Genomic DNA, 19550 nt, shown 5'->3' with positions numbered 1-19550 from the left:
CACTGACCTGGGACTCACTGGTCTGTAGTTCCCTGGCTTAACTCTACAATCTTTCTTAAATAGCGGAACCATATTAGCTGTTCCCCAGTCCTCCGGCACCTCCCCTGTGGCCAGAGAGGAATTAAAAATTTGGGTCAGAGCCCCTGCGATCTCCTCCCTTGCCTCCCTCAGCAGCCTGGGACACAAATCATCCGGACCTGAAGATTTGTCCACTTTTAAGCCTGCCAACACCTCTAATACCTTGTCACTTCCTATATCAGTTTGCTCAAGAGCCTCACAGCGCCTCTCCCCGAGTTCCACCTCTGTAACATTGCCTGACTTTGCCTTTGTCTCATCTTGTCTGCTGCTGAAACCCTCATTCATGCCTTTGTTACCTAGAGGCTTGACGATCTGAAGACACTCCTGGCTGACCTAACATGTTCCTACGCTCCACTAAATTAAGATCATCCAAAACTCTGCTGCCCGTGTTTAACTCGCACCAAGTTCCATTCACATCACTGTGCTTGCTGACTTACATTGGCTTCTGGTCAAGCAACATCTTGATTTTAAAATTCTTATCCTTGTTATCATATCCTTCCACAGTCTCACCCCTCCCTATCCCTTTAATCTCCTCCAACCCTACAACCCTCCGATATATCTTCTCCAATTTTGGCTTCTTCAGCATCCCTGATTTTAATTGCTTCCCCATTGGTGGCCATGCCTTTAGCTGCCTAGGCCCTAAGCTCTGGAATTCCTTCCTTACACCTCTCTACCTCACTTTCCTCTTTTAAGATACTCCATCAAACCTACCCCTTTGAACAAATTTTTGTCATCTGACCTAATCTCTCCTAATGTGGCTTGGTGTCGAACTTAGTTTTATAATGCTCCTGTGAAGTGCTTTGGGATATTTCATTAAGTTAAAGGTGCTATATAAATTTAGGTTTTGTTTCACAAGTAAAGGGAACATTCCATTCTTCATTTATATGATGAGAACCACTGATAAATCTGCAAAAGGTTATCAGTATACTTCTAGCGGGATTGAGCAAAATTAATACAATATCATAGGTTACATAGCACTTAGGAGATGTGCTAGCCGAACTGTCTACACATTAGCACAGAACTTTTCTCAATATTCTGCCATTTATTGGATGTATCAGTAATGCTTCATCTTACTCAAGGGTACCTATTTAAAAGCTTTAGTCTGCAGCAGCCTGAAGGACCAACATAATTTCTGCTGTCCTAAAAGTTGATAGATGAAAAGACTTTTTGATCCTATAATTGGGTGTTACTATCGACCTGTGTTATTTACTTAGCACATGGAGATTCAGCATATGATTCCACCCATCTTAGAGCATTGACATCCTCCGCTTGTACAGTGCTTAGCGCCACCAGAACATTCGGTTAGTGGCAATAATTCACCGAGGTGAGACATGGTTTGTATTTGATCAACAGACCTGCTGCCATCACAAATGCTGGGCAGGTGGACATTTGAGGTACAACCTCCCTGTCCAGTTTGAACATTTGAGAATTGCCTGAGTATGGCTTGGACAGCTGAATCCCACTTGAATAACTGTGGGATCAGGGGTGATATAGTGATTTATAGGATCTTTTGCTATTCACTCTTGATACCTGTGAGTGAGCAAGGAAAAGTCAAAGGAATCTAGAAAGATAAACCAGATTGAACAGATCCATGCAGTTGCTAGCTCGACCAATCTACACTAGGGCTTTCTGTACCTTGCTTGTCCTGCTTTCTACCCTTAATTAGCACATTCCTTCAACACCACCTTCAACACCTCTTTGTCCTTTTGTCTATGACATCTTTTGGCTATCTCCACCTATCACTGGCCCTCTATACAGCTCTACCCTCCCCCTCCCCCCTTAAACCAGCTTATATTTCACCTCTTTTCTATTTTTACTTAGTTCTGTTGAAGAGTCATACGGACTCGAAACGTTAACTGTGTTCCTCTCCGCAGATGCTGCCAGACCTGCTGAGTTTTTCCAGGTATTTTTGTTTTTGTTTTTGATTTCCAGCATCCGCAGTTTTTTGCTTTTATCTTTTTTGCTCCAATCTACAGTATGTTGACAATGTGATTTTGTCAAAGTCTGTCCACCAATTTTGCAGCGGGATCTGAATGATGAAGATTAGTAGCTATGTGACAGCACCATGGGAGATGAGTATGTTGCAATTTGCCTGCCTGTGTGTAGTACTGATACTGAGCATCCACCAGTTTATTGTGCAGTGAGCATGCAAGTGAGCATAGACAGGCTGATGGAATGGGTGGACATGTGGCAGACGAAACTAAAGTGTGATGTGATTAATTTTGGTATGAAGAATTGGGAGAGGCAATATAAAATTAAGGGCACATTTCTAAAGGGGGTATACAAACAGAAAAACCTCGGCGCATATGTACATAAATCACTGAAGGTGGCAGGCAGGTTGAGAGAGTAGCTAATAAAGCATACAGGATCCTGGGCTTTATGAATAGGTGTTCACAGTATACAAAAGCAAGGAATTTATGATAGAACATTGGTTCAGCTTCAATGTCGTATTGAGTCCAGTTCTGGGCACCACACTTTAGGAAGGATGTGAAGGCTTTAGAAAAGGTGCAGAAAAGATTGACAAGAATTGGTTCTAGTGATGGGGAACTTCAGTTACATGGATAGATGGAGAAGCTGGATCTGTTCCCATCAGAGAAGTGTAGTTTGAGAGGAGATTTGATAAAGGTTTTCAAAGTAGATAAAGAGAAACTGTTTCCATAGCGGAAGAAATGAAAACCAGACAATACCCATTTAAAGTGAGTGGCAAAAGAGCTAAACATGAGGAAAAACAACTTTACGAAGTGCGTGGCTGGGATCTGAAATGCACTGCCTAAGAGTCAGTGGAGGCAGATTCAGTTGTGGCTTTCAAAATGGAATTGGATTAGTAGCTAAAGAGAAAATAATTTGTGAGGCTATGAGGAAAAGTGGGGCTCTGGGACTAGCTGCATTGCTCTTGCTGTGAGGAGCAGTGGCCTCTAGTTCTGGAGCCATTCTGTGATTCTATGAAACTGTGAATGCAGTATTTTGCAACTGAACAGCAGAGTGTAAGAGCGGATAAGCATATAGTGGAGGTATATGTGTTTTCAAGGTGGAGCTGGCAAATTTGACAATTATGTTGTCTGGAGTTTCACTTACTCGACAGAGTTCGCTAGATGGCTTGTGTAGATTAGTTATCAGTGCAGGGTAATCATTGAATAACAGCGTTTGTACATTAAGGAAATTGGACATTAGGATGATGGTGACTTCATAAGAGGCAATTGAGAGACAGTGAACACAGCCTTTCTGCTCTTTGGTTGAAGTTGCTCCAATATTATTGTTGTTGTTATTATTATTATCCAAGTTGGTCCAAGTTGAGTGGAATACCTGAGGTGGTGGCTGCGGCTAAGGGCAGTACATCTCACAAGGCATCGAAGCAGTCGCTGACTAAAGTCACCACGAAGCCACCCAAGAAGTGGAGGAAACCTCTCAAGCAGAGCTATTCCACTTATGTGTACAGGGTGCTGACCCAGGTCCACCCTTCCACCAGGATCTCGTCCTAGGCCATAAGTGTTATGAATTCCTTCGTTGTCGACGTTTTCGAGCGCATCGCCTCCAAGGCCTCACGCCTCATTCACTACAACAAGCGCCACACCATCTTGACCAGAGAGATCCAGAGCGCTGTCCGCCTCATGCTGCCAGGGGAACTAGCCAACTCGCTGCGTCCGAAGACACCAAAGAGGTCACCAAGTACACCAACTCCTTTTAGGTCAATCATTCTAACGATTATAAAATTCATATAATTGAGGGAGTGCTGCATTGTCGAAGGTGCTGCCTATCAGATAAGTTATTAAACCAAAGCCACATCTGCCCTCTCAGGTGGTTGGCACTATTTTGAAGAAGATCAGGGAGTTCTACCCTGTGTCCAGGCAAATATTTATCCCTCAACCAATGTCATGAAAACAGATTCTCTTGTTGCTATCATATCTATGATTATGCAATTTTGCTGTGTGCAGATTGGTTGTCACGTTTCTTACATTACAACAGTGAGTACACTTTAAAAAAGTACTTAATTGGCTGTTAAGCACTTTAGGACATCCTGAGATTGGGAAAGACAATGTATTAATGAAAACCCTTCCTTTTTATTAATATGGTTTCACTAGCTTGGTAGCAAAGCCACTGTTATCAGCAGAGATAAATCTCCGCAACCTGTTGCAAGTTGTCTTGTTGGGTTTGAATGAGTGTATAAAATGCACTCACATTCCATTGCTGGTCCCCAGCAGCAGATCCTGCAATTATCCACATTGTTGCCCAATGTAGGAAACTCAGTACTCAGGACACAATCCTGGACTGCCCTTCAGCAGGCTGAATATCCACAAGTACCGATTGAATGCATGAAGGGACATTCGAGCCCTGTGCCTGATCATCATTCAGTACATTGGGCAAATTGAGTTTATCTCAAGACCACACAGTTGTGGGGACCATGGGTTGCCCTGAAAGGATGTTCACAGTGCTTTTGATTTTATGCTCAGTGAAGAGAGTTCAGCATATCAGGGCAGCTATTTGTGTTGTGTGGCAAGAAAATTGGAGGCAGCTCAGTGGCTCAGCAGCAGATAGCAATAACCGGCCAACTGTCTTCCTCACTACTACCACCTGGATTCCCATTGGTTTTCATTAGTGTCTGCTAAAGCAAATGTTATTGCTGTTTATATTTCACTAATGCTAATAAACATTTGTGACAGAATTCTGTTTGTGGAAGCTCCTTAGTTAAGGCTCCATTTCATCTAAATTAGTATCAATTAGCATAATCTGTAAAGTGTATGAAAATTGAGATAATGAACTAGATGGATTAACTACCCTGTGGGATCATCTTCATCCTTCAAATAACAGGCGACCTTACAATAGCAGACAAACTTCCTTCACTACAGTGCCCCCCCAACCATTCCCTCAAACCCTGTCATCTTTAATTTGTTTCGGTTGAGATTAAATAAACAGGTCCTCGGAGCTTCTACAAGGTGGGAGTCAGGGGCCACTCCCCACCATAATATCACATGGTAAATTTTTGTAGGGATATTTAGCATTTGAGTTGCTTAGTCAAGCTTGGCCAAGCTCCTATCATGTGTGATGGATGCTTATTGTTAAAAGAGGTGTGGTTAGTTAATCCATCTGAAAAATGTCCAAAACTTTGCCCTTTTGATTCACATAAATGTGTATTGTGGTGACTTAGGACCCCATTGGATGTTTAACCCATTCCTCCTTACCTGGTATATATAACAGGTTACTATTAATATTAGGTCCATGTGTTCTGATTTATCTGTGTCTTCTTGGCCAGTCCTTTGGTCCAGTGAAGACCATGTTGATCCATCTATCCAAGCTCAAACTGACTGACGTAGTGTGACACTGATTTTTCTCACTATAAAAGGACATGACTGCCAGAGATTTACTTCAGCAGAGGTACACTCTTCCTAATGGTGACACAGCTTGGCGATCCGCACCACTGGTTACTGCTGCCTTAAAAGGAAAGCTTGTTGTCCTTGATGGCATTCATCGCGTCAATCCTGGAACACTGGCAATTCTTCAGAGGTAAAGTCAATTATAAGTGTTTGTTTTTCTCTTTAAACACAATTTGAAACTGAATAATTATTTCCACTCACTGGAGGCAACAACCCTTCTTGACATTGTGAAATCCCAGACTAGTTCAAGCAAGTAAACCATGTTCTTAGTCTGGGAGCACCCATTTTATGATTTTTGATTTTAATGTTTTGCTATTAAATCATAATTTAAGGCATTGAAAGAGGCACAGTTAGCCTATTTTGCCTGTATCCCTTCCATTGAGTCAAAGTGATAATTGTCTTGAAAGTATATTAAGTACTTCATATTAGTATTGTTCATAAATCATGTGTTTTGAATGTTAGCCGGAATTAAGAATAGATTTTTCCCAAACATTTTACATTGAATTTTACAGCACAGAAACTTTCAGCCCAACAGATCTGTGCTGGTGTTTATGTTCCACATAAGCCTCCTCCCACCCTACTTCATTTAACCGTATCAATGTATCATAGACATCTGATCAGCATAAAGTGCATCCACATCCCCACAGTCAATGGGGAGTAAGCATCTAGGTGGTATGTCAGGGAGTGAGAGTATGGGCGCTGTGTTGGGGAGAGAGTGTGGGCGGCGTGTCGGGGAGTGAGAGTGTGGGCAGCGTATCGGGGAGTGTGAGTGTGGGCGGCGTGCCGGGGAGTGAGAGAGTGGGCGGCGTGTCGGTGAGTGAGAGTGTGGGCGGCGTGTCGGGGAGTGAGAGTGTGGGCGGCGTGTCGGGGAGTGAGAGTGTGGGCGGCGTGTCGGGGAGTGAGAGTGTGGGCGGCGTGTCGGGGAGTGAGAGTGTGGGCAGCGTATCGGGGAGTGAGAGTGTGGGCGGCGTGTCGGGGAGTGAGAGTGTGGGCGGCGTGTCGGGGAGTGTGAGTGTGGGCGGTGTGTCGGGGAGAGAGAGAGAGAGAGTGGGCGGCGTGTCGGGGAGAGAGAGAGTGGGCGGCGTGTCGGGGAGAGAGAGAGTGGGCGGCATGTCGGGGAGTGAGAGAGTGGGCTGCGTGTCGGGGAGAGAGAGAGTGGGCGGCGTGTCAGGGAGTGTGAGTGTGGGCGGCGTGTCGGGGAGTGAGAGAGTGGGCGGCGTGTCGGGGAGTGAGAGAGAGAGTGTGGGCGGCGTGTCGGGGAGAGAGAGAGTGGGCGGCGTGTCGGGGAGTGAGAGTGTGGGCGGCGTGTCGGGGAGAGAGAGAGAGAGTGTGGGCGGCGTGTCGGGGAGAGAGAGAGAGAGTGTGGGCGGCGTGTCGGGGAGTGAGAGAGAGAGTGTGGGCGGCGTGTCGGGGTGTGAGAGAGTGGGCGGCGTGTCGGGGAGTGAGAGTGTGGGCGGCGTGTCGGGGAGAGAGAGAGAGAGTGTGGGCGGCGTGTCGGGGAGAGAGAGAGTGGGCGGCGTGTCGGGGAGAGAGAGTGGGCGGCGTGTCGGGGAGTGAGAGAGAGAGTGTGGGCGGCGTGTCGGGGAGTGAGAGTGTGGGCGGCGTGTCGGGGAGAGAGAGTGTGGGCGGCGTGTCGGGGAGAGAGAGAGTGGGCGGCGTGTCGGGGAGTGAGAGAGTGGGCGGCGTGTCGGGGAGAGAGAGAGAGAGTGTGGGCGGCGTGTCGGGGAGAGAGAGTGTGGGCGGCGTGTCGGGGAGTGAGAGTGTGGGCGGCGTGTCGGGGAGAGAGAGTGTGGGCGGCGTGTCGGGGAGAGAGAGAGAGAGTGTGGGCGGCGTGTCGGGGAGTGAGAGTGTGGGCGGCGTGTCGGGGAGAGAGAGAGAGAGTGTGGGCGGCGTGTCGGGGAGTGAGAGAGAGAGAGTGGGCGGCGTGTCGGGGAGTGAGAGAGAGAGAGTGGGCGGCGTGTCGGGCAGAGAGAGAGTGGGCTGCGTGTCGGGGAGAGAGAGAGTGGGCGGCGTGTCGGGGAGTGTGAGTGTGGGCGGCGTGTCGGGGAGTGAGGGTGTGGGCGGCGTGTCGGGGAGTGAGAGTGTGGGCGGCGTGTCGGGGAGTGAGAGTGAGAGAGTGGGCGGCGTGTCGGGGAGTGAGAGTGAGAGTGTGGGCGGCGTGTCGGGGAGTGAGAGTGTGGGCGGCGTGTCGGGGAGTGAGAGTGAGAGAGTGGGCGGCGTGTCGGGGAGTGAGAGTGAGAGTGTGGGCGGCGTGTCGGGGAGTGAGAGAGAGAGTGTGGGCGGCGTGTCGGGGAGAGAGAGAGAGAGAGTGGGCGGCGTGTCGAGAGAGAGAGAGAGTGTGGGCGGCGTGTCGGGGGGAGAGAGAGTGGGCGGCGTGTCGGGGAGTGTGAGTGTGGGCGGCGTGTCGGGGAGAGAGAGAGAGAGTGTGGGCGGCGTGTCGGGGGGAGAGAGAGTGGGCGGCGTGTCGGGGAGTGTGAGTGTGGGCGGCGTGTCGGGGTGTGAGAGAGTGGGCGGCGTGTCGGGGAGAGAGAGTGTGGGCGGCGTGTCGGGGAGTGAGAGTGTGGGCGGCGTGTCGGGGAGTGAGAGTGTGGGCGGCGTGTCGGGGAGTGAGAGAGTGGGCGGCGTGTCGGGGTGTGAGAGAGTGGGCGGCGTGTCGGGGAGTCTGAGTGTGGGCGGCGTGTCGGGGAGAGAGAGTGTGGGCGGCGTGTCGGGGAGAGAGAGTGTGGGCGGCGTGTCGGGGAGTGAGAGAGAGAGTGTGGGCGGCGTGTCGGGGAGAGAGAGAGTGGGCGGCGTGTCGGGGAGAGAGAGTGTGGGCGGCGTGTCGGGGAGAGAGAGTGTGGGCGGCGTGTCGGGGAGTGAGAGTGTGGGCGGCGTGTCGGGGAGAGAGAGAGAGAGTGTGGGCGGCGTGTCGGGGAGTGAGAGAGTGGGCGGCGTGTCGGGGAGTGAGAGAGTGGGCGGCGTGTCGGGGAGTGTGAGTGTGGGCGGCGTGTCGGGGAGAGAGAGAGTGTGGGCGGCGTGTCGGGGAGAGAGAGTGTGGGCGGCGTGTCGGGGAGAGAGAGAGTGGGCGGCGTGTCGGGGAGTGAGAGTGTGGGCGGCGTGTCGGGGAGTGAGAGAGTGGGCGGCGTGTCCGGGAGAGAGAGTGTGGGCGGCGTGTCGGGGAGTGAGAGTGTGGGCGGCGTGTCGGGGAGTGAGAGAGAGAGTGTGGGCGGCGTGTCGGGGAGTGAGAGTGTGGGCGGCGTGTCGGGGAGTGAGAGAGTGGGCGGCGTGTCGGGGAGTGAGAGAGTGGGCGGCGTGTCGGGGAGTGAGAGTGTGGGCGGCGTGTCGGGGATAGAGAGAGAGAGTGTGGGCGGCGTGTCGGGGAGAGAGAGAGAGAGTGTGGGCGGCGTGTCGGGGAGAGAGAGTGTGGGCGGCGTGTCGGGGAGAGAGAGTGTGGGCGGCGTGTCGGGGAGTGAGAGTGTGGGCGGCGTGTCGGGGAGTGAGAGAGAGAGTGTGGGCGGCGTGTCGGGGAGAGAGAGAGTGGGCGGCGTGTCGGGGAGAGAGAGTGTGGGCGTCGTGTCGGGGAGTGAGAGAGTGGGCGGCGTGTCGGGGAGTGAGAGAGAGAGTGTGGGCGGCGTGTCGGGGAGTGAGAGTGTGGGCGGCGTGTCGGGGAGAGAGAGTGTGGGCGGCGTGTCGGGGAGTGAGAGTGTGGGCGGCGTGTCGGGGAGTGAGAGTGTGGGCGGCGTGTCGGGGAGTGAGAGAGAGAGTGTGGGCGGCGTGTCGGGGAGTGAGAGTGTGGGCGGCGTGTCGGGGAGTGAGAGAGTGGGCGGCGTGTCGGGGAGTGAGAGAGTGGGCGGCGTGTCGGGGAGTGAGAGTGTGGGCGGCGTGTCGGGGATAGAGAGTGTGGGCTGCGTGTCGGGGAGTGAGAGTGTGGGCGGCGTGTCGGGGATAGAGAGTGTGGGCTGCGTGTCGGGGAGAGAGAGAGTGGGCGGCGTGTCGGGGAGTGAGAGTGTGGGCGGCGTGTCGGGGAGTGAGAGAGAGAGTGTGGGCGGCGTGTCGGGGAGTGAGAGAGAGAGTGTGGGCGGCGTGTCGGGGAGTGAGAGAGAGAGTGTGGGCGGCGTGTCGGGGAGTGAGAGAGAGAGAGTGGACGGCGTGTCGGGGAGTGAGAGAGTGGGCGGCGTGTCGGGGAGTGAGAGAGAGAGTGTGGGCGGCGTGTCGGGGAGTGAGAGTGTGGGCGGCGTGTCGGGGAGAGAGAGAGTGGGCGGCGTGTCGGGGAGAGAGAGAGTGGGCGGCGTGTCGGGGAGTGAGAGTGTGGGCGGCGTGTCGGGGAGAGAGAGAGTGGGCGGCGTGTCGGGGAGTGAGAGAGAGAGTGTGGGCGGCGTGTCGGGGAGTGAGAGTGTGGGCGGCGTGTCGGGGAGAGAGAGAGTGGGCGGCGTGTCGGGGAGAGAGAGAGTGGGCGGCGTGTCGGGGAGTGAGAGTGTGGGCGGCGTGTCGGGGAGTGAGAGTGTGGGCGGCGTGCCGGGGAGAGTGAGAGTGTGGGCGGCGTGTCGGGGAGAGAGAGTGTGGGCGGCGTGTCGGGGAGTGTGAGTGTGGGCGGCGTGTCGGGGAGTGAGAGTGTGGGCGGCGTGTCGGGGAGAGAGAGTGTGGGCGGCGTATCGGGGAGTGTGAGTGTGGGCGGCGTGTCGGGGAGTGAGAGTGTGCGCGGCGTGTCGGGGAGAGAGAGTGTGGGCGGCGTATCGGGGAGTGAGAGTGTGGGCGGCGTGTCGGGGAGAGAGAGTGTGGGCGGCGTGTCGGGGAGAGAGAGTGTGGGCGGCGTGTCGGGGAGTGAGAGTGAGAGTGTGGGCGGCGTGTCGGGGAGAGAGAGTGTGGGCGGCGTGTCGGGGAGAGAGAGAGAGAGTGTGGGCGGCGTGTCGGGGAGAGAGAGTGTGGGCGGCGTGTCGGGGAGTGAGAGAGAGAGTGTGGGCGGCGTGTCGGGGAGAGAGAGTGTGGGCGGCGTGTCGGGGAGTGAGAGAGAGAGTGTGGGCGGCGTGTCGGGGAGTGAGAGTGTGGGCGGCGTGTCGGGGAGTGAGAGTGTGGGCGGCGTGTCGGGGAGTGAGAGAGAGAGTGTGGGCGGCGTGTCGTGGAGTGAGAGTGTGGGCGGCGTGTCGGGGAGTGAGAGAGAGAGTGTGGGCGGCGTGTCGGGGAGTGAGAGTGTGGGCGGCGTGTCGGGGAGAGAGAGTGTGGGCTGCGTGTCGGGGAGAGAGAGTGTGGGCGGCGTGTCGGGGAGTGAGAGTGTGGGCGGCGTGTCGGGGAGAGAGAGTGTGGGCGGCGTGCCGGGGAGTGAGAGTGTGGGCGGCGTGTCGGGGAGTGAGAGAGAGAGAGTGGGCGGCGTGTCGGGGAGTGAGAGTGAGAGTGTGGGCGGCGTGTCGGGGAGTGAGAGAGAGAGTGTGGGCGGCGTGTCGGGGAGTGAGAGTGTGGGCGGCGTGTCGGGGAGTGAGAGTGTGGGCGGCGTGTCGGGGAGTGAGAGAGAGAGTGTGGGCGGCGTGTCGGGGAGAGAGAGAGTGGGCGGCGTGTCGGGGAGAGAGAGTGTGGGCGGCGTGTCGGGGAGAGAGAGTATGGGCGGCGTGTCGGGGAGAGAGAGTGTGGGCGGCGTGTCGGGGAGAGAGAGAGTGGGCGGCGTGTCGGGGAGAGAGAGTGAGCGGTGTGTCGGAGGGAGAGAGTGGGCTGCGTGTCGGGGAGTGACAGTCTGGGTGGCATTTCGGGGAGTGATATCTGGGCGGTGCCAGGTCGCATTATCAGAACAGATGTGACAGAGATAAAGAAACTGGGAGAATGGAATCGAGTCCCTACAGGAAGCAGTGTGTGGAAATGTAGATGAGGTAGCTTGGGAGGCACTGGGCTTAAAATGAATATTAGCAGACTGCTTATCCCCATAAATGGACGCAGAGAAGTCAAGGAACGGAAGGGAAGTGTCAGAGATGGACCATGTTAAGGGTGGAATTTGAAAGCATAATTGATGAATGTTTCCGGTTTTGTGTGAGAGCAGGAAGCCGCACTGATACAGTCATGGAAAGAACTGGACAAGGAGTTTGGGGAGGGCGCCTGAGTTGGACTGGAACAAGGAATGGTCCACATACCCCTCAACAAGACATGTGTAACTTGGGTCCATGTGGGTACCCATAACCGCGCCTATATTTGGAGAAGCGAAGTAGATTAAAGGTGAAATAGTTCAACAAGAGAACAATTCAACCAGGTGGAGCAGAGTGGTGGTAGATGGGGACCGTTTGGAACTTCGTTCAAGGAAGAAGTGGAGTGCCCTCAGACCACCTCGGCGGATTTGAAGTTGTAGAGTAATTGGACATCCACAGTGAAGGAGGTGGTTAGGGCCATGAAATCAGTAATTGTTGAAATGACGTAGGGTGCCAGAAAAATCGTGAATATCGGTGGGAAGAAACTGGAGAAGGGGAGAAAAAAGTTGTCAAGATAGGGAGAAATAAGATCAGTGGGGCAGGAACAGGCTGAAACCATGGGTGTACCAGGACAGTCATGTTTATGGATTCTGGAAAGGAAGTAGAAGCAAGCTGTAGGGGTTGGAGGACCACGTGGTGGGAAGGAGGGGATGAGGTCAGTGATGCTTTTGAAACAATGGCTTGATATTCTTTTGCGGGGTCATGCTCCAAGGGAACGTAGAAAGAAGTATCTTGAGAGTTAGCGCCTGGCTGTGCAAGGTAGAGGTTGGTGTGCTAGACAACAACAGCACTACCCTTGTCAGCAGGTTTGATAACAATGGCGGATTGGAGAAATGGAGTGCAACAAGTTCAGAGGAACACGGATTAGAGTGGGTGAAGGGAGCAGAGAAATTAAGATGGCCAATGTCACACTGACAGTTCTCAATGAAAAGAGCAAGAGCAGGTAAGCGGCCAGAGGGAGGGGCCCAGGTGGAGGGAGAATGTTGGGTGAAAGGGTTTGTTGGATGCCGAGAGGACTACTGCCCAAGGAAGCTGAGGTGAAGGAGACTGAAGAAGAGTTAAATATCGCGCCGAGCCTGAAATTTGTTGAGGTGAGGGTGTAAGGGGAGCACAGATCGTTCACTGTCAGAGAGGGGGAGAGTCAGAGGGTATATAGTGAATACACAGCGAGAGGTGGGGTTAGCAGAAGGGATGGGGTTAACATATATGAGGTGATTTTGATAGTTAGGAACTGCTGGTCATGACAGACATGATGTTTGGAGCATCATGTGGAGAGGGCACAAAAAATTTTTCATGGATGAAAGAAGAATTAGGAGACTATAATTATCAGGAATGTTTAAACTTGTTACAGTTGGGGAGAGATGATAGGGATGGTTCCCTCTTTTCTCACCACTCAATGAACCGAAGACAGATGTTTCTTTGAAAGAAAAGGTGCTTTCATCCCTTGAGTGCTTTAACTGTCAAGAACAGACAAATGAGAGGCTTTAAAAAGAAAGATAAATGTTTATTATTCAACACATACACTCATCTCACTCACCTCACTCACTTCACTCACTTCACACCTCACTCACCAACTCACTCACCAACTCACCCACCCACTCACTCAACCTGCTCACCCCATTCACCCACTCACTCACTCACCTCACTCACTCACTTCACACCTCGCTCACCTCACTCACCAACTCACCCACCCACTCACTCACTCACCTCACTCAACCTACTCACCCCATTCACCCACCCACTCACTCACCTTACTGACCTCACTCACCTCACTCACTTCACACCTTGCTCACCAACTCACTCACCAACTCACCCACTCACTCACTCACTTCACTCATTTCACACCTCGCTCACCTCACTCACCAACTCACTCAACCTACTCACCCCATTCACCCACTCACCTCACTCCACTCACCTCACTCTCCACTCACCTCACTCTCCACTCACATCACTCACCACACTCATCTCACTCAGCCACTCACTTCACTCACCTCACTTACCTCACTCACCTCACTCCACTCACCTCACTCATCCACTCACCTCGCTCTCCACTCACCTCACTCTCCACTCACCTCGCTCTCCACTCACCTCGCTCTCCACTCACCTCACTCTCCGCTCACCTCACTCTCCGCTCACCTCACTCTCCGCTCACCTCACTCTCCGCTCACCTCACTCTCCGCTCACCTCACTCTCCGCTCACCTCACTCTCCGCTCACCTCACTCTCCACTCACCTCACTCTCCACTCACCTCACTCTCCACTCACATCACTCACCTCACTCACCCACTCACTCCTCACTCCGTTCACTTCGCTCACCTCACTCAATTCACTCACTTCACTCCACTCACCTCACTCAGCCACTCACTTCACTCCACTCACCCACCTCACTCACCCACCTCACTCACCCACCTCACTCACCCACCTCACTCACCCACTTCACTCACTCACCCACCTCACTCACTCACCCACCTCACTCACTCACTCACCCACCTCACTCACTCACTCACCCACCTCACTCACTCACCCACCTCACTCACTCACCCACCTCACTCACTCACCCACCTCACTCACTCACCCACCTCACTCACTCACCCACCTCACTCACTCACCCACCTCACTCACTCACCCACCTCACTCACTCACCCACCTCACTCACTCACCCACCTCACTCACTCACCCACCTCACTCACTCACCCACCTCACTCACCCACCTCACTCACCCACCTCACTCACCCACCTCACTCACCCACCTCACTCACCCACTCTCCACTCAATTCACTCACCTCACTCTCCACTCAATTCACTCACCTCACTCACTCACCTCACTCACCTCACCACACTCACCTCAGCCACTCACCTCACTCAGCCGCTCACCTCACTCATCCACTCACTTCTCTCACTCACTCTCTCTCTCTCTCTCTCTCTCTCTCACTCACTCTCTCACACACTCTCTCTTTCTCTCTTCCTCTCTGCGAAAAAGATTGTGATTACAAAAGATAGAATGCACTTGGGTCTTGAAAAATTGAAAGTTCTCTGTCACGCTCGCCTTTCCCGGGATGAAGTCTTGAAACGTTGCAGGTCTGTAATTTCTTTTTGGTCCACTGAAGAATAGAGGCTGGAGGTTTAGGATGACAAATTCACTGTGATTTAGTTGAGATGGAATCAAAGCACTGTAGTGAAACCCTGGTTTGGTTCCTCAATTAGAGGGGTAAAGGCCAACCTAAATACTCTGCCTTCTGATGATTCTTAGGCAGGGTCTTGTTCCTTCGCTGGTCTGGACTGTTTTCCTTTTGTTACTCTAAAAATATTAAGTATCCTTTTCTGAAACTTAGCTCTGTCGTGTGACCAAAGTGTTTCTGTCCATTGTCCTCCCAAAGGTTTTTTGACGACTCAGCCATTGCCAAACAATGGGGCCCGAGTTTCTATTCACATACCATTGTGATGGAATAGGATTTTTTTCATGTCCGTTCTTTAAATTTCAACCTTGAAGCTGAAAAGTTTGCATGCAGTATTGTGGAAACAGTTTCTTTAATTATTTAGAGAAGAGCATTCATTAACTGCAAGAAAGGTTTGTTGCATTTCAATAACTTCTCAAAGATATAGCCTGAAAGTTCATTTGTATTTTAATGACTTGTCCAGACATAAAGATTAGCTCAAGGGCCTTGTGTAATTCCATGCGCATTGACTGGAAAGAAAAGGTCACCTGATCCCTCAACTCCATTTTGTTTTAAAGTGTCCATTTCAAATTTATATTCCATAAGTCCATGAGTCCATATTGCATGGGTATGACAACAGTCTTTTTTTTTCTTGTCTGGAGTAAATGGTGAGTGATGACCTGATAGAGGTCTTTAAAATGATAGTGTTTGATAGGTTAGATGTCGAAAAGATATTTCCACTTGCCAGTGATTCCGAAGCTTGGGACAATCAATATTTACCTATTCACTGAAAAATCCAATAACAACTACAAGAGAGGATATAAAGCTTGCTATGACATAGAATGATTCAATGCATTTAAAGGAAAGCTAGATAAGTACACGAGGGTGCGGGAAATAAAAAGATATATTGATGGGATAAATAAAGTAGAGGTGGAGGAGACTATGGGCCATAAACACTGGCATAGACCTGTTCATGTTCTCTACATAGTGTATAATGTAACATGTAAAACTATGTAATATGAGTATATTCAGATTACATTGATACATTTTTATGTAAATGTTGGTTGGTTTTTGCATTCAGAAGTAAATCAGAAGAGGAAATTAGAAAATAATGTGAGGAAGTTGCTCTCATTGACCTAATGTTAAACAATCTATGCACTGCATGCATATACTGCATCAGCTGGAACTTCAGAAAAAACTGATGCCTGACGCTTAAGACAGTTTTGCTGTGATTACTAGAACTTAATAGTTTTTCCTCACAAGCAAGCTTCTTGATTACTTTTGATGTCAAGTTGAACGGAGAGGCAAGGTTTTTGAATTCAGATGATCAAAAATGAGTGTATACAAATGCTGTTGAACGCAGAATTATGTCAAAATTTCCTGGTAAGGAATGTTTCATTTTCCAAGTAGCTATCTAATTCCCTTTTTTATGGGTGTGATTGAATCTGCTTCCATTGCCCTTTAAAGCAGTGCATTCCAGAAAATAGCAATTTGCTACACTAAAAAAAAGAAAATATTCTCTTCATCTCCGTTCTGATTCTTTTGCCAATTACATTAAACCTGATTGCTGACCCCCCTGCCAGTGGAAACAAATTCTCCTCCATGACAATAGGTGATAATGTAAAGCAGACCAATTTTTGCTATTGTCTGTGCAGGTGCTGCAAATGGATTTATTGACCTGATTTTCTTTAATAGGCTTATTCATGACAGAGAATTGACACTGTATGATGGTTCCCGGTTACTCAGGGCAGATCGATATCAAGAACTGAAAAAGGTGCTTTGTCTTTCTGATGAAGATCTTCAACAGAGGTACTGGCACAAATTTAGCAGAAGATTAGACATAAGTTTAAGCACTTTAAACTCCCTCTTCATGTAAACATGGCATAAATTACTTTTTGTCTGGCAAGATTTGGCCAAAGATTAAAAACTTATTAAAAAAATGTTTTTTTATGACCATTGTAATCAAAGCCATATCAAGCAGGAACTGGCTATCAGGTGCCTGTGATTACTGTTGTTAAGTGTTGTGTGATTTTAGCCTTCCACATGTTGAAATACAAATGTTTAGAATGGAGAGGTCTGGTCTTCCAAATCAGAAAAGTGACCCATTTTCTTGTGATGTCACCTGTCATTGGTGTACTTAGCGGCACGAAACACACTAAATCTTCTCTGCAGTATTTTTTTTATAATGAATCAGTTCAGCAAAATAGATGGTATTTTGCTAGTAGAATTCCGATGGTGCCTAAATATCAGCCTACAAAATGTCCTTATTCCTTTGGTTCATTTTATTGATAAATACACTGTGTGATGGATTATTCCATTATTTTAAAGTTCAGTTTTACAACCATGCATAAGACAACTTTCATCCAGTAAATGAGTCAGGTTGTGAAATTTATTTCCAGAGTTACTGGCTGGAGCAGGAACTATGCCAGCATTTAAAGTCTGATTAGATGGGTGAGTGAAGCAAAGGAGGATAAGAAGATATGGGGACAGAAATAAAAAAAAGACTTGCAATTTACGTAGCACCTCTCATGATCTCAGGACCTCCCAATGTGCTTTACAGCCAGTGAAGTAATTTTGAAGAGTAGTCACTTATAATGTAGGAAACACAGCAGCCAATTTGCACACAACAATCTCCCACAAACAACAGTGTGATAATGACTAGAGAATCTGGTTTAGTGATACTGGTTGAGAGATAAATATTGATTACAACGTGGCGTAAACTCCCCTGCTGGTCTTCAAAATAGTGCCATGTCTACCTGAGAGTTTCGATGAATCATGTATTATCTGAAAGACAGCACCTCTGACTCATTCAGTTCTACACTAGTGTGTCAGCCTAACATAGAGGCTTAAGTCTCTGGAAGGAACTTGAACCCCTGGTTTCTGACTCTGAGGCAAGAGTGCTACTCACTGAAACATGGCTGGTACAAACAATGTGGTAAATGTGTTTGAATGATTTGCTTGCATGTAGGGTGGGGCCAAGTGGCCTGTTTCTTATTGTAGCTTTTAAGTGTGTAGTTCTGCTTGTTTGGTAACAGGGATCTGAGGTTCATGGTTGGGTTAGCCATTTTGCATCAGTGAACTATTGTACAGGATACAGTTGATGTTCACGTTTTAAATAACCACACAAGGATAAAAATAAGATCTCATCAAGTAAGGCAAGAACAATATTTCTGCTATTATTGTAATCCCACATCATCTGAAGGTCTCAGAGCTGTTGTCAAAATTAAAGAGTACAGTGAAATAGTAGTGGTGGGGAGGAAGCGAAGGAAATCCTAGTCTTAAATTGGCTGTGAAAGAAACTCACCTGACAATCAATGAATTTGCTAAACTTGCTGGGTTGAAACTATACTGGCCTCGAATTTGCTGGTTTGGAGCATCTCGTAGCTCACCTCATTAATTAGATTGTTACCCCTCACCCTTCAGCTTGAAAAGTTTTTGAGCTATAGCTACTGCAAGTGCAAGGGTAGCAGGACATTTGGGGCTGGTGAACTTTGGGACTAACAATCTGTCTGAAAGAAAAGAGGGAAAGACATCCCATGGTTTGTTGTTTCCCTTCTGGGATGGAAAGGTTGAGAGGCAGTGCAAGAACATTGGTTTCCTCATTCAAAGAGTCCTTATGTTGTTGAGTACCAGCCAAAACTTTCTGTAAGAGGGTTTAATGAGCAATTAATGTACAAATCCAGCAACTTCATGAAACTCAAATGCGCTCACTCTCTTTCCCTGAATCACAATGTCTAAGAGAGGATGTGGTGGTTCGTCCGGAGTGAAATTTCGCATCTCCCTCGGTCTCCCCGTGGGGGCTCTGATCAACTGCGCCGATAACACAGGTGCCAAGAACCTGTACATCATCTCTGTCAAAGGGATCAAGGGACGTTTGAACAGACTACCAGCTGCTGGTGTTGGTGACATGGTCATGGCAACTGTAAAGAAAGGCAAACCAGAGCTCAGGAAAAAGGTGCACCCAGCAGTAGTGATACGGCAGCGGAAAGCATACCGGAGAAAAGACGGAGTCTTCCTATACTTTGAAGACAGTGCAGGGGTGATAGTAAATAACAAAGGAGAAATGAAAGGCTCTGCGATCACAGGCCCTGTTGCCAAGGAATGTGCAGATCTGTGGCCCAGGATTGCTTCCAATGCTGGGAGCATTGCATAACAATTGTAACGGTTTCCTACAAAGATATCCGTGCAATTCAATAAATATTTTTACTCCGATAAAAAATCTCAGGGGAGATTGAGGGCAAGCTGCCACCAGTAGAGGCTGGCAATGGAGTGGCACAAATTGTCCAGCAATTTATGGCGATTCGTAAATCATGGGGTATCACTTGCTCGTCACAAATTACTGAACGATTTACACATTAACAACAGTGAGCACTATTTGTTAGGTTTACATAGGATATTGACACATACCCCAATTGCCCAAATACAGGCTTGAGGAACAGGAAACATTGAAAGGCCAATTTCAATTCTTTATTTTAATCATTGAGACAATAGAATGCAACCCTTCGTATGCAGTGCCAATCAGATACAGGTATCGATTATAACTCATATACCAGGGGCTCCCTTCAGAAAGTCAAAACCATGTTGTCATTAGATTGCTTATGTTAGCCTCAGTAAGGCCATAAAAGTCCCCTCAGGACCCCCAGTACCTGTACCTTTATGTGTGTAACCATGCCCTGAAGTAAAGCCATTATATCAACGCATTGTCACTTGAGCAAATCTGTGCAATGAGATCTTATAGTTCACCAATGAGAAACCACGGTTTTCAATTATGGCCTTGCACTTTATCTCCTTCCAGTGTGTTGATAGCAAAGCCTATTCATCCCGCATTATCTCCCTACAGTCAGTTGACTGATACTTTATCATGGAAGTTTAATGGAAGTTTCCACTGGTTCAAAGCCTGGCCTTGCATAGCCAATGCAGAACAAGTACTGATCTGTGAATATATATTTTATATTAAGGAAATACACGGCTCTTCAACCTGGTACACTTACTCCTACACCATTTAAATTCACTGTTATTCTAGCA

General features: G+C 49.6%; 1 protein-coding gene and 1 pseudogene across 2 annotated transcripts in view; both read left to right on the top strand.

Annotated features, from left to right (window-relative positions):
- Positions 1–19550, top strand: part of vwa8 (von Willebrand factor A domain containing 8) — a 414855-nt gene that overhangs the window by 114846 nt on the left and 280459 nt on the right. For both annotated transcript variants that reach the window (XM_078559607.1, XM_078559606.1), the window contains 2 exons: positions 5417–5577; positions 16221–16334. In XM_078559607.1, coding sequence (XP_078415733.1) covers positions 5417–5577; positions 16221–16334 — 275 coding nt within the window. The remainder of the gene's footprint in view (positions 1–5416; positions 5578–16220; positions 16335–19550) is intronic.
- LOC144691936 (large ribosomal subunit protein uL14 pseudogene) lies at positions 18233–18744 on the top strand (annotated as a pseudogene).

The sequence above is a fragment of the Cetorhinus maximus genome, chromosome 16 (assembly GCF_964194155.1).
Source record: "Cetorhinus maximus chromosome 16, sCetMax3.hap1.1, whole genome shotgun sequence".
Taxonomy (NCBI): domain Eukaryota; kingdom Metazoa; phylum Chordata; class Chondrichthyes; order Lamniformes; family Cetorhinidae; genus Cetorhinus; species Cetorhinus maximus.
The sequence above is the reverse complement of the archived record's forward strand: the minus strand, read 5'-3'. Positions and strand labels throughout refer to the sequence as shown.